Consider the following 13,609-nt stretch of genomic DNA (forward strand, 5'->3'; position numbering starts at 1 on the left):
CTTCAGCACCTGGACTTACTTTCCCCTCTTGCTCAGCCGTGTCTGCGCCCTGTTCTCTCCTGCTGGTAGCTCACTTCCTGTCTCTTCAGGAAGTGAAGAGTCCATGCCTAGCTGTGCCGGCCAGTGCATCTCAGCACCTGGCCAGTTTTAGTCTGTATCTGGCAGTTTAGCACTTGAGGTGCTGGGGATGCAGTGGTGAGCCTCGTCCCTGCTCTGATACTGCGTGGTCTAGCGGCAGAGGCGGGCATTACTTCACACCCAAGTCATCACACTTGTGGTCACCGCAGTGGCAAATGCTCAGACAGAAGGTTCCAGAGTGCGGCAAGAGCTGGGAGTAGGGGAGCTGGCCTGCTCTGGGGGCTAAGAAATGAAGGACGTGCGAGGAGTTAAGGGAAGAGATCCTGGGTGTGTGCAGCCAGGAGTCCCAACCAGACCCTGCCACGTGGCTGCCACTTGACCACATCCTGTGTCAGGTCCACCTGATGAGCTGACAGTTCTCCGGGGAGGGAGCCACGTGTGGGCTTCCTTTCTGTGTTCCACACAATGCTGGGTGCACAGTAATGTTCAGACCTGCTGTATTTAAAGTTTGAGTTAGATGGTTGAGCTTACACTTTATCTTAGGGAAATCTCACTCAATCTGGACTTCTGGGGATTTTTTTCTGTGGTCTGTTATTCATACATTAGTTATCTCAAAGGAATCAGTTTAACATTCTGCTAGGTGCTCCGTTACTGAGTGTCCTTTTCCTCCCTGTGGTTAGGTGTACTAACATTTTTGTTCTGAAAGAAGAGTGGACGGCCGTAAGGCCTGTAGGGAAGAGAGCAGCTTTACCATCTGAGGGGAAGTGGGCCGCAGGGAATGCTGAGATGGGGGGAGCCCAAAGTCAAACCCGAATGGCCTCTGAGTGGTGTTTTTTTTGTTTTGTTTTGTTTTGTTTTTTAATTAATTAACTTATTTATTTTTTGGCTGCATTGGGTCTTTGTAGCTGCACGTGGGCTTTCTCTAGTTGTGGCGAGCAGGGGCTACGCTTTGTTGCGGTGTGCGGGCTTCTCATTGCGGTGGCTTCTCTTGTTGCGGAGCACGGGCTTCTAGGTGTGTGGGCTCAGTAGTTGTGGCTCAGGGGCTTAGTTGCTCCGCGGCATGTGGGATCTTCCCAGACCATGGCTCGGACCCGTGTCCCCCGCATTGGCAGGAAGATTCTTAACCACTGCACCACCAGGGAAGTCCTTGAGTGGTTTTTAATATAACAAAAGGAATCATATTTGTTTGGGATTTTGTTAAGTAAATAAATTGGTACTAATGGGGTGTGTTAGTCTAAGCTTACGAAAAGTTCAAATTGTGTAATAATTTTTTTGAAGTGCTTATTGATTGTTTTTGTCTACGTTATAATTTTATCTAATTTCCAAAAGTATGTTTCTGCTAGGCCCATTTAAAACTAACTTGCTTTTAATGATTATTCTTTATACAAAAAATTTAACTTACTAAAATTTTTAGCATTTCATCTTCAATATTTAGAGATGCCTTCTAACATTTTGATTTTCATGAATTTGCAAAGCCACCTTTGACAAGTCTGTACTTAAAAGTATAGATTTCACTTAATACAGAATGTTTTCTTTGAACAGTAAATGTATTTCTACACTATTATTGTTAGTTAGTATATAGTAGTCCATAGTATTAATGCACTATAAGTTATTTATACAGTCCTCTGCCGGACTTATAAGTTATTGCTTACTTATTATTATAAAATTATAAACATCATTCTAGCTCAGATGTTATCTACATCCTTAATTATTTCCTTAGGATAACTCTCTAAAAGGAAAATTGCTTGGTGAAAGTTTTTGTGCATTTTCAGGCTTTTGCTAAGTGTTGCTGAAGCAGAGGGTCGTGTGTTAATTGTCTGTGCCAGCAGCGTCCCCGTGACTGGTGGAGACCCCGGCCTGGAGCTCCTTGCCATGCAGCCGCGTGCCATGTGGACGCTGCTCTACTCCAGCTCAGACTCCACCATGCCTGACTGAAGGAGCTGTTCTGGGTTCTCCCTTTCTCAGTTAACTACGCTCGATGTGAATTTCTGAAGCATAGTTTGTTGTATTAATTAATGAGAGAAGAAGAAGATGTAGTAGAAACAGTAAATGTTGAAGGGCATAATAAGGGATAGAGAGTGTAATGAATATGTTGTCTGATTGGTAAGCACCAGGTCACTGAAGGAAAACATCGTTTTGGTGATTGGTGTTTGTGTCAGTTTCCTTTTTCATCTACCCCTTGTAGGTATAGAGGACTCTGTGGTCAGGAATAAACAGGGATTATAATCCTTGAGAACGCCTTAAGGAGAAACTACTGAGCTGATAGACCCTCGCAGCTCATATAGTGAATAAATACATGTGAGTCCTTTGAGGGAGGGGGCTTAGGAGTGAGCTGACTGGACCCCTTTATCTTTCAGGGGAAGAAACAGAATCTAGTGGGGATGGAATGACTGGATTAAAGCCGGCCACCGACTTAAAAATTTTCTTCTTGGTACTGATTACTCACCTGGTGGGCCACCTAGACTATGGCTGTTTCACCCTTTGTCCACTGATTTATAATCCATAGCTTTAGTCCTCCCTCCAAGAGGTATGATGGAGCTCAGAGAAAATGAAACTTAGACTCTGTTCATTTTGCTACTTGCTGGTAGTTCAGGTAAAATATTTACAGAGGAGGAATGTTGAAACTCATAGCATCAATATTTAAAAGTTATTTCTGAGTTCAGATTTATTCATCTTTCTGAATTATTGTTATCAAGGATAAAGAAAGTTACCTTTTCCAGTCTCTCGGATGAATGTGCTGCCTTTTCCAAATCCATTGGAAACACTTGTAATTTTATGCCTTTGATATTTTTGCACCATGCATACAAAGTCTTTTTGTAGTGAAATTGTATTATACCTACACGTTAAGCAATATCTTTCTAAGCCTTTATTTATCAAGTATTTATTAACGCTGCTCTCGAGGCGCTCACAGTCTGGTGGGAGAAACAGACCAGCAAAGAGAGGAGGCGTTTCCAGGGCGCACTGACTGCTGTGCTCGTGGAATCGCAGTGGGTCCAAGCGCAGAGCAGCAGGGGCGAGGCTGGGGGAGAGGTTCAGTGAGGGTGTGTCAGCTGAGCAAGGCTGTGCGGGGAAGGTGCTGGGTAAAAAGACGGGAGAGCGTGAGAAGCTGAGTGGGCTTGAGCTGGAGATAGTAGGAACCAAAGCTGGACAACTGGGTTGGTCCGTGTTGTCATGGGCCTCGTGTGCCATGTGAAAACATCTAAATTTTAGTCTGTCAGTTGCAAGGAACCAAAAGGTTTTTGGAGGGGGCAGGGCAAATGGGGTTTGGGAACTGAGTGAGATATGATCAGCTTATTTTCCAGAGAGCCCTGGGGGCAGGATCTAAGACTCAAGACTCATCGTAAATCCCTCTCCCCCTTTCCAGTCCATTCTACAGCAGCACTCTTGGGAACAGCATTGACTGCTCATGTGGCATTAGATCAGTTCACAATGAAGCCTTTTCCCGATCTGATTTCTCACCACCTGCCTAATGTTTTCTACCCATTAAAGAAGGAAGGAAGGAAGGGGAGGGAGGATGCCAACCTGCGCCCCAGGAAAGTGGTAGCCGGGGGGGCAGCGGTTCTGTGCTTGCGGTGGTTTCTCCACAGTCCGTTCATCTCTCCACAGGTGTGTCGTGCTCTCCGACCCCTTGAAGGACTCCTCCCGAACTCAGGAATCCTGGAATGCTTTCCTGACCAAACTCAGGACATTGCTTCTTATGTCTTTTACCAAAAACCTAGGCAAGTTTGAGGATGACATGAGAACCTTGAGGGAGAAGAGGACTGAGCCAGGCTGGAGCTTCTGTGACTATTTCATGGTGCAGGTACTTGGCTGATTATATAGAACTAGGCTGTTTCCTTCTTCTCTCGTTCCCTTTCATTCTTTATGAATAAGGCAGCTCTCTTGGTAATTCATATTGACATAGTTTTTAAAACCAAAAGACAATACGGTAGGTAACAAATGATGCTTCATCCTCTTGGCTACTTAAGCAGAGGATCAGAGAGGTCTGCTGAGTAATCATTCTGTCAGCTGCCCTGCTGCTTCAGAGCTTGGCGTCTAGCCTTTTATGAAGTGGCCTTGTTCCCAGAGTCCTTCTGGTTTTGTTAGCGTCTCGGGCCTCCTGGGGTGTCTCCCGTGGACATGGCTTAGGCAGAGGAGTCCCAGCAGTCGTGATGATCCTGATGATAAAGACGTCCACTCCGTGCCTGGCGCTGTGATTAAATTATGACTTCCCAGAACGTTTCCTCTGTAGTTTTGTTTTATAACCTTGGGTTCCAATAAAAGATTGTCTTAAGCTGGTTTCTTTACTCTAGTTTACAAAAGTATGGTCTGTAATCAACTCTTTCTCTCTTTTTAAAAAAAATTATTTATTTTTTATTATTATTATTTTTGGCTGCGTTGGGTGTTTGTTGCTGTGTGCGGGCTTTCTCTAGTTGTGTCGAGCAGGGGCTGTTCTTAGTTGCGGTGCACGGGCTTCTCATTGTGGTGGCTTCTCTTGTTGTGTAGCATGGGCCCTAGGTGCGCGGGCTTCAGTAGTTGTGGCTCGTGGGCTCAGTAGTTGTGGCTCGCGGGCTCTAGAGCACAGGCTCAGTAGTTGTGGCTCACAGGCTTAGTTGCTCCACGTCATGTGGGTTCTTCCCAGACCAGGGATCGAACCCATGTCCCCTGCATTGGCAGGTGGATTCTTAAACACTGTGCCACCAGGGAAGTCTCAACTCTTTCTCTTTTAAGAAGAAAAGTCTTAAGAGAACAAAGTGATGTGTAATAGAGTAGTTTGGGGGAGGAGACCTTCTTAACACTGCGGAGTGATAAGAATGTTGCTCTTTGGGTTCCTTGTTCTTGTTCACCATGTTTTGACTGAAAAAGTGTAATTTTCATATTTAAACATCACTTGTATATTAATCACTGAAGAAATAATGCATTTTGAATAAATAAAAGACCAATTCTCATTAGAAATTTTGAAGTTTATCTCTTATTCTGATGCTTCTGTCTTAGTGGTATTTGGATGATTTTGGTCACTTAAGGGAATTTGAATGTGTTCATAATTCCCTGTATGATTGATCAATGACAGATCTTTCAGATTTCCCTGTCTCTTTACCCTTCAAGCTTATTAAACTTATTTTTTAAGAGTAACAAACCAGGAAAGAGGGAGTCTAAATGAACCCAGTGGTGCTGGTTTAGAATCAGTGTGAACCCATGGTTGGATGGCTGCTGGCTAGATAGATTCACAAATACAGAGGTATGTGTAGGTGAGGGTTAATACATACACATATATTTCCTTGCTCTCTCCTCTGATGGGGCCTAGAAAAAAATGACACCTCAGTAGCAATGAACACACTCGGTGCCAAGATCTTGGTTTCTAAACTGCATTCTCCAATAAAAGGTGCCAGGGCTCCGTGGAAGTGGTTGATTCCAGGGCTGGTGTAGGGAAAATACAGTATCGTGTAGAACCAGAAAGTTAAGAGGTGCACAAGGAAGGTGGAGGTCTGTCAGCAGAAGGTATGCACCACCTCCAGGAGCCCCCTCAGTGGCCAAAGTGGGAGCAGTTTGTGCAGCAGAATAAGTACTAACAGACTTGGGTTTCAACCTGTGGGGTAAAATTCATGTCCATGAGTCTATATAGATATAAATAAATAGGTAATTGGAGGGAAGATTCTGCTCCTCCGTACAGCAGAATTCTACTGAAAACGTGTGTGTCTGGGGGCAAGGGAAATACCGAGGACGAGAGGCTGACCAGTCAGGCCCAGTCTGCTGGTGGGTCACGCAGAGACTCTGGGGATCATGTTGGTCGTTCCCTGCTTCTTTCTGGTCTTCTCTCTGTGTGTGCATAAATGTTGACATGTGTGGTCATTAAATTGATCTTTTCTTGGTATAGCACAAGCGTTATTCATTATGCTGCATGCTTTTCTCTGTTGTAATCTTTCATAGCTACTTGTTTCAAAACACTGATTTATATTTTTGCTTTTGTTTTTTAACTTTTTTTGGGTAAATAGGAGGAACTTGCCTTTGTTTTTGAGATGCTACAGCAGTTTGAAGATGCCCTGGTGCAGTACGATGAACTGGACGCTCTGTTTTCTCAGTATGTTGTCAACTTTGGTGCTGGGGGTGAGTAATGAAGTTTTAGAAACAAATTCTTTTCTCAACATAGCTTTCCCCACTTTTGAATAGTATGGAAGCTGCTGTTTATTTACCTAATGATTAAATCATCTTTTGTTGTTGTTTTTTAAAAAACATTGTATACAGTATATTCCCATGGTTCCTATAGGAAATGAAATGAGAATTAAGAATTAGTCACTTACACTTGTAGAAGAATCTTGAGGAATGAAAGTGTCTAAGAAGTTGTTTTTTAGATATGAAGTGTCATTTCTACAACCTACAGCTGGCTAGTGATGCTTCTGATTCTGTGCCTCCTTGCTAGCATAAGAGTGGGAATCTTTTTCTTCTGTTGAGAGGTTGTCTTTGTAATATGTGAGAGTTCATTACAGTGAGTCCTACATGACACCATTGTAAAGGGTGTTCATCTTCCTTTTAAACTTTTAAATGATGTCTTAAAGTCTTCTAAAAATACAAAACTAGCACAGTGACCCATATACAAAGAAAAAGTTTATAATTGTGCTCACTGTTCTTTGCTTGATATTTATTTTGAAGGAAACGGCATCATATTATCATGACCTTTGTCTGTAGCTTGTTGTTCTTACTAACAGTCCATCACAGGCATCTCTTCAAGCTAACAGATCAGGTTCTCAGTTATTTCTGATAAGAGCTGCAGAGTGCTTCATGGTGTGGATTCGTTAGACTTTATTCAGCCCACTGGTGTTGGACATTTGGGTTGTTTCCGCTCTTGCTACCACAAGCAGTGCTGTGATAGACATCTTTGTTGGGGCTTCTTTTGAGAACCCTTGTCACAGTGTCTGAAGAAAGGCATGATTCCAAGGAGCGACCGTAGTGTCTGCTAGGAGACCTGTAGGAAGTGAGGTGCTGGGATAGTCAGCGTGGGCTGTGGGCACCGCCCTTGTTCTGGGAGTGATGAAATGTCACCCACTGAGTCCCACTCCAAAACAGTTTTTATGCAGTTCAGGTTCGGATCTCCTTACTTTGCTGAGACACAAACATAAGCATATAACCAAAGCAAAGTATTCACCAATTAAGTTTTAAAAATTTAGAAGAGGTAAAATTCCATTGCTTATATCTTACATATCCATATTATACATATATATCTCAGATAGCTCACATGTTTCTTACATTATGTTTTATATAATTTCTTTGTTCTCTCAGTTTTAAAATAAACCTGGGGCAATTTAAAACCAAAAGTAAGCCTGGACCAACTTTAGCAGCTAAATAATATTGTTCATTTTTGTTCATTCATACAACAGATACTTCCTGAGAGCCCACTCTGCGCCAGGCCCTGTTCTAAATACAGTAGGGAACAAAACAAAATTCCTTCTTTTATGGAGTTTACATGAAGGGGAAACAAACAGAAAAACAAAAGTGTGACTTGAAGTCAGGTAGTGAGACTAGTAAGTGTGGCCTGCAGAAGAGGACACGGGTGCAGGGGTAGGGTGACGGTAGGTGCTGTTTAGTGTCAGACAGATGGCCTGGGAGGCTCTCCGAGGAGAGGCCTGACTGAAATGTGGGGGGAGCCAGGAGAGTGCTGGGGATGGGGGCCCCGGCAGAGGGACCTGCTGGGGAGGGGACACCTCGCTTAGTGGGCCCTGAATCAGCTGAGTCTGAGTTCAGATCAGTAAAGGATGCTCTGCTGTGTTTGGCACTTCGGCCATATGGTAACGTAAGTGTGCCAGCGTTGAGTCACTTCCTGAAGAGAACGTAGAATTAGGTGGCTGTGACACCTCTCTTTTGGAGGGAGATGGGTAGATGAAAAAAATTTTCATAAAGATTGAGTGACTTGTTATTGTAGATTCTTATATTTATTTTAAGATCACATTTGAGTCTTAGGGCTGTAAGTTAAAATCGAGGAGTCTTATTGGAAATTTTTGACAGTTAAAGAATTTTTCTCCTCTGCTTCCTGCCACTACGTCTTCCTTGTGCCTGCCGTCCCTTCCTGTAGGAGCATGACTCAGGTATTGACATGGTTGAGTTGAGACAGGCGTGAGGCTTAAATAAGTCAGGAAAAGTGCGGAAATGAAGGAAGATGAGCCGCACAGCACATTCAGCATGCTCCCGCCCGGGCCTCGCCCCTCCTCCTGGGGCCGGCTGACCGCAGAGCCTGAGGTGTCCCTGACCCTCAGCCTGGCCGCCTCTGATTGCATCCTGACCTGCTCAGGACCTTCTGGGCCTGGTACGGCCTTGTGCCCCGTGGCCGACATCCTGTCCCCCAGTGCCCATCACTCGGTGCCAGGTACCCAGTGGGTGTCCTTGCGGTCACCACCCTGTCCCGCATCCCTAGACAGGGTCCCCGCAGACAGAGGGGTGGGCCGGTGCTTCGGGCCTATCCAGTAGCTGAGCCGCCTGTCGGTCCACTAGGGCTCACGGTCCTGCGCAGTGAGGTGGAGGAATCTGCAGTCAGCGCCTTTCACGATGTGTGTTTGTTTAGATGGTGCCAACTGGCTGACTTTTTTCTGCCAGCCGGTGAAGAGCTGGAATGGATTGATCCTCCGAAAGCCCATAGATATGGAGAAGCGCGGATTGATACAGAGGCAAGAAGCCACCCTGTTAGATCTGCGCAGTTACCTGTTCTCTCGCCAGTGCACCCTGCTCCTCTTCCTGCAGAGGCCATGGGAGGTGGCTCAGCGCGCCCTAGAGCTGCTGCACAGCTGTGTGCAGGAGCTGAAGCTCTTGGAAGTGAGTGGTCTCTTTTCCCCATTTACCCGCTTCCTGACTGTTGGCGTAGAAAACGCGGAACCTTCCATCCCAGGCATTGAACTGTATGTGCTTAGGAAAGAGTTTTCTTTTTGTGAATGTCCTTAATTTTTACTATATTATTTGCATACTTACTCTTTACACTGATTAATTAATTGCTCGAAAATGTAATTTCTGCTCTCAACACGGTGGAGCTCACTCACGTTGGCCCAAAGCGAGCCTCTTAGATCACTTTCTTTTTAAGGTAACTTTGGCTTATTCTGTGGGAGCTGGTCTTCACCGATAAAGATTAATACATGTACCTGGTGGACACACAGAATTAGGTTTTTAGGTAGACGTTTGTTTTATTTCAGAACTGTCTTTTCAGATAAATGATTTTGCACATGAACATGCCGGTAACAATGTGAGTGACACACAGCAAGCTGTGCCGTGTTAATTAGTAGCACGAAGCTTAATGGAGGTACGTTATGAACACGTGTGTGCGTGTGTGCATGAAAGAGACCAGTCAGCGGCGCTTTAAGTTGTTTATTTATAGTGAAATATTGTCTTTATGGACTAATATCCCCCAGGGCTACTGAACTCTTTTCTTGCCACAGCATCATAAACATTTTAGTGAGGTAAGGGAACGTTAATGGCTGTGCAGTCTGAGGTTCTCACCTTTTTTGTTTCAGTGACCTCTTTACACGGAAAAATGCACATACAAAATGTTACATATAATTTCACAGGATTCATAGACACCCCCATTCCCTGGTAAAGAACTAAGTGGATGGTCTAATTCCATTTTATAAATGAGGAAAGTGGGTCTGGAAGTGGTTAGATGACTTATAAGTAACATAGCTAGGCACAGAATCAAATCCTCCAAGCCCGGCTACTGTCCTTTCTGTCGTGCTCCACACCAGGGCTCGCAGGGGCACAGTTACAGAAGACCCAGGGTAACCGGCGCTAGGGATGGTTTTCATATTATAGTAATTTCTGTTTTGTGTTCCCTAGAAAACTAAATAACAGGCTCAACACTTAGTGTAAAATGGCCTTAACAGATCTACACATTTTTTTTTAAAACCCAAATGAAGAGAAACTGTTTTAGTTAATTTCTAAAGAAGAGATGCCTAGCCTAGCTGAGTCACAAACTTGAGAATTTAAGACTTTATATCGAATTATTTTTTTTCCTTGGACATCTAATCAAGTGTATGAGGAAAAATAACATTTTCAACCTTGAGATGATATTCTTGTGGCTGCCTGTCACTGAGTAGATTTCGATAATCTGCTTTGGCTACTCCTATGTAGCTGTACAGACTGGGGTGGGCGGGGGCTTTGCTTCATCAGTGGGGCAGGGCCGCCTGTGTTCATGGCTGCCTAGAGAGTTTACTGACTTAGAGATTTTGTCTTGTTACTGGATTGGGGAAAAACATGGGATGTGTATTAGAGTCCAAGCAGTTCAGCCGTGGCGCTTTCAAATTGGGGTCACCCCAGGAGGGACTTTTAGGACGTGCACAGATGGGGGGCAGGTGTGGGAAACCACAGACAGTGGTCGGAGCCAGCCTCTTCAGTGCTGGGCCCAGCCGGTCACAAACTCTCTTTTTCAAATTCTTTTTCTTGCCTTAGACGGTTGACTAGTCAGTCAACTGCCAGGCTGCAGAGAGACGAGGGAGCACCGGGGGGCCTCTGGCTCTGCAGCAAGGAGCAGGGTGCCGCCCACACTTCTTTCTCCTCCCCTCCAGGCCTTAAGGAAGCTGGAAGGCAGGGCGCCCGGGGATGGGGTACACTCAGTTCCCAGGCAGGCGGCCGGGACAGCCAGTGTGGAGCGGATGCTACTAGCATCTTTGCCTGCCGCGTGTGGGGACAGTGTCCTACTCACTTGCCGTGCAATGGGTCCCCTGGCTTGGCCTGTGTCCCGAGTTCTGTAGAAGTCGCTGGAATGGGTCAGTTTTCACCCTCTTGGCTGGAAAGAGAACCGAGTGAGTGGTGGCGGGCGGTGTGAGCGGGGCGGGGGCAGCGGCAGGGACGCCTGTCGTCCAGGGCGGCTGCTGCCGTCCCAGGTGCTCCCTGCAGATCCCGTCCCGGCTGGCGCTCTTCCCTTTCCTCGCTCCCTGCGCGAAGGCGCTCCCCCTCTCTTGGTGCTTGTCTGCTTCTGCTGCAGGGCGAGCAGGGTGCTGAAGTTGGGGAGGGAGCCACACTGTGGTCCCCGAGGACACGACTTCCCGTTCCCTGTCCCCCTTGTGCTGTGTGACCGTGCCCTGCTTGGTGTCCCCTGGTGTCAGGGCAGCAGACGGGGCAGCTGGGCCCGTTGAGGTGCCTCCTCAGCCACCGTCGCTGGTCCCGGTGGGCGCCTGGCATGCCCCGGGCATGGCGCTCCTGTGGGGCCGCCTGTCCTGTCTGCTGTGCTTCAGAGGTGCCTTCCGCTCTCGCCCCAAGCTTGGCTCCTGTCCCGAGTCAGGCACCCTTTGTGAGGGGCAAGCTGCAGGGCGACAGTGCATCTCGGAGGCCAGCAGCATGGGCCCCAAGCAGCCCGCTTGCACGGGATGCCCCCCGCCTTCCCACTCGGCCCTGCGGATAGGCGCCCAGCAGTGGCTGCCTGTGGGTCGGGGACCCACGAGGTGACGCGAGTTCAGGGCAGTCAGCCTGTTGTCATCCTTCAGGCAAGTGAGGACACTCCTTACTGGCGTCTTCTTGGCTCTTTCTTTCAAAAGATGACACTGCAGAGGGCGCGCAGAGCTTCACACACAGAATTCTTCTCTCAACTTTCTCAGCTGAGATTCTTTGTCTAGGTAGTGTGGGGGCGGGGGGTTGCTACATCTTAAGCTTTGCAGTTGGCAGTTAACCTGAAAAGTTTATTCTTAGAGTTTCTTCAAATTTTTACGGAAACAATGAAAATTCAAGACTCAGAATTGTTTACTTTTTCTGTACATTTGATTGTACCCTCAAAACTAGACTCGTTTCCTATGTCTGGCTAGCTTTCTGGTGATTATTGTTCACAGTCACGTCCACGGCCAGAGGCCGGCATGGAGCCTTGGGTTCTGCTGCACAGGGCCGGGCAGAGCCGCGCGGCACATAGGCCAGGGCGTCAGGCAACGCGCAGGCTGAGCCGGTCCATGGTTCTTGTAGGGTTAGGCTACGGTTGTTCATCCTTTTAAAGCCAAAAGCCTAAGTATTGCAGCCGTCTTGTGTGTTTCTCATTGTAACATTTCTTCTGCAGAAAGCGCTGTGTGTGTTTGCTCTTGCGGCTTGTAAAGCGTGCCCTGGTAGCTTCCTGGTTGGCTGGTCGGTTGATTTAAAGTATCTTCTCTGAGTAGGAGGCACTGTGGTGGCCAGATGCCAGCTCTGGGGTGGGGCCTGGAGTCACACCCCAGGGGTGCCACCTAAGGCCTGGGACCAGCTCCCCGATTGCAAATATGTGAACATGGAAATTGTACCTACCCCGTACAGCTGCTGGGGTCAAGGAGTAACACCTGGAAAGTTATGTCAGTTCTGTGTGAGCTTCAGTGACTCCATTACAGAGTATTTCTTTTGTCTGCAACATTTAAAAGATTTCCCCCCGCTTTACCAAAAGTTGAGTGTATTCTCTGTATAAATTTGGAAAATACAGACAGATATACAGAAGAAAATGTCATTGCTTATTCTAAAGCAAGAGGTTCCCTTTTTGGTCTGTGGCCTTTCTGCTGGAGAAGAGCTGCTGTTTGTTTAATTGGTCCTGTTTCGGACATTTGGATTTTTCAGCAGTGTCTGCAGTTGCAGGAGTGTGTATCCTTGTATGGCATCTTTATGCAGTGCATTCATACAAGTAGAATGGCCAGTTCAAGGATGCATGTGTCTTTAACGCTTCTAGTGTACATCGCCAAATTACCTTCCAGAAAGATCTTCCCATTTTTAGTCACACTAGCAGTGCTGTTTTCCTGCATCTATGATAAGAAAGAAAGTAATTTGTGTGTATATTTTAATCTTTACCAGATTGGTAAACGAGAACAATATAAGGAAGATATTTTCTAGAAGGCCGTTTTATTTTTGTTACAATGACTGCACAGAGGATTTCTGTTTTGATGTGTTCGCCTCAGTACTGACTTATTTTTTATGAGCTTAGGTTCTCATTATGTTCACAGACAGGACAGGCCAAGGGGGATCGGGACTCTTCAGGACCTAGAGACACAGGCCAGTGCCGGGCATGAGAGGCCACTGGCCCAGCTGGCATTGCTGTTCCAAGGTTCAGGCCCTGCAGAGGACAAAAGCAGAGGTGTAGCTGAGGGGTGGGCCTCGGGGTCGTCGAGTACTTGCTGTGAAGCAGACACTCTGCCGGGCTCCTCCCCACGGGGATAGGTGGCGTCCTCATGGGACCTGGAGCCCTGAGAACCTGAACCGGGAGAGCAGCGGGAGCCGACAGGAGGAGGTAGCGGCCCAAGGTGTCAGCACCGGTGAGAGCCAGTGGTTCGCAGGAACGGGGAAAGCATTTGAGGAGGAACTGCCCGGTTCCATTCAAGAAACAGTTGCTTACCTGCTGGGCACTGTGGTAAACACAGTGGTGGGGGGAGGGCCCGCAAATGTGGAAGAAATGGGTCCCACCCACCCTCAAGAAACCCACAGCGGGGCGCGTGGGGCCAGCAGGTGAGCAGGCCGTCAGAGCCCGGGGCTGCCAGGCAGTGAGAGCGGAATGTTCGGAGGTGGCGGGGTGTCAAGCAGGGAGGGGCAGCTTGCGTGAGCGTGTCGGCAGCGCCTAACGTGTGCCAGGGAAGGTCTGCAGAGGTGG

At 47.0% G+C, this 13,609-nt stretch overlaps 1 protein-coding gene across 8 annotated transcripts in view; it reads left to right on the top strand.

Moving 5' to 3' along the window:
* Window positions 1–13,609, top strand: part of TRAPPC10 (trafficking protein particle complex subunit 10) — an 89,973-nt gene that overhangs the window by 40,067 nt on the left and 36,297 nt on the right. For 6 of the 8 annotated variants that reach the window (XM_049710389.1, XM_049710390.1, XM_033418427.2 and 3 more), the window contains exons 5-7: window positions 3,685–3,880; window positions 6,051–6,162; window positions 8,609–8,856. In XM_049710389.1, the coding sequence (XP_049566346.1) occupies window positions 3,685–3,880; window positions 6,051–6,162; window positions 8,609–8,856 (556 nt within the window). The remainder of the gene's footprint in view (window positions 1–3,684; window positions 3,881–6,050; window positions 6,163–8,608; window positions 8,857–13,609) is intronic. The other 2 variants (XM_049710392.1, XM_049710393.1) reach the window with 1 other exon arrangement.

The sequence above is a fragment of the Orcinus orca genome, chromosome 5 (genome assembly GCF_937001465.1).
Source record: "Orcinus orca chromosome 5, mOrcOrc1.1, whole genome shotgun sequence".
NCBI lineage: Eukaryota > Metazoa > Chordata > Mammalia > Artiodactyla > Delphinidae > Orcinus > Orcinus orca.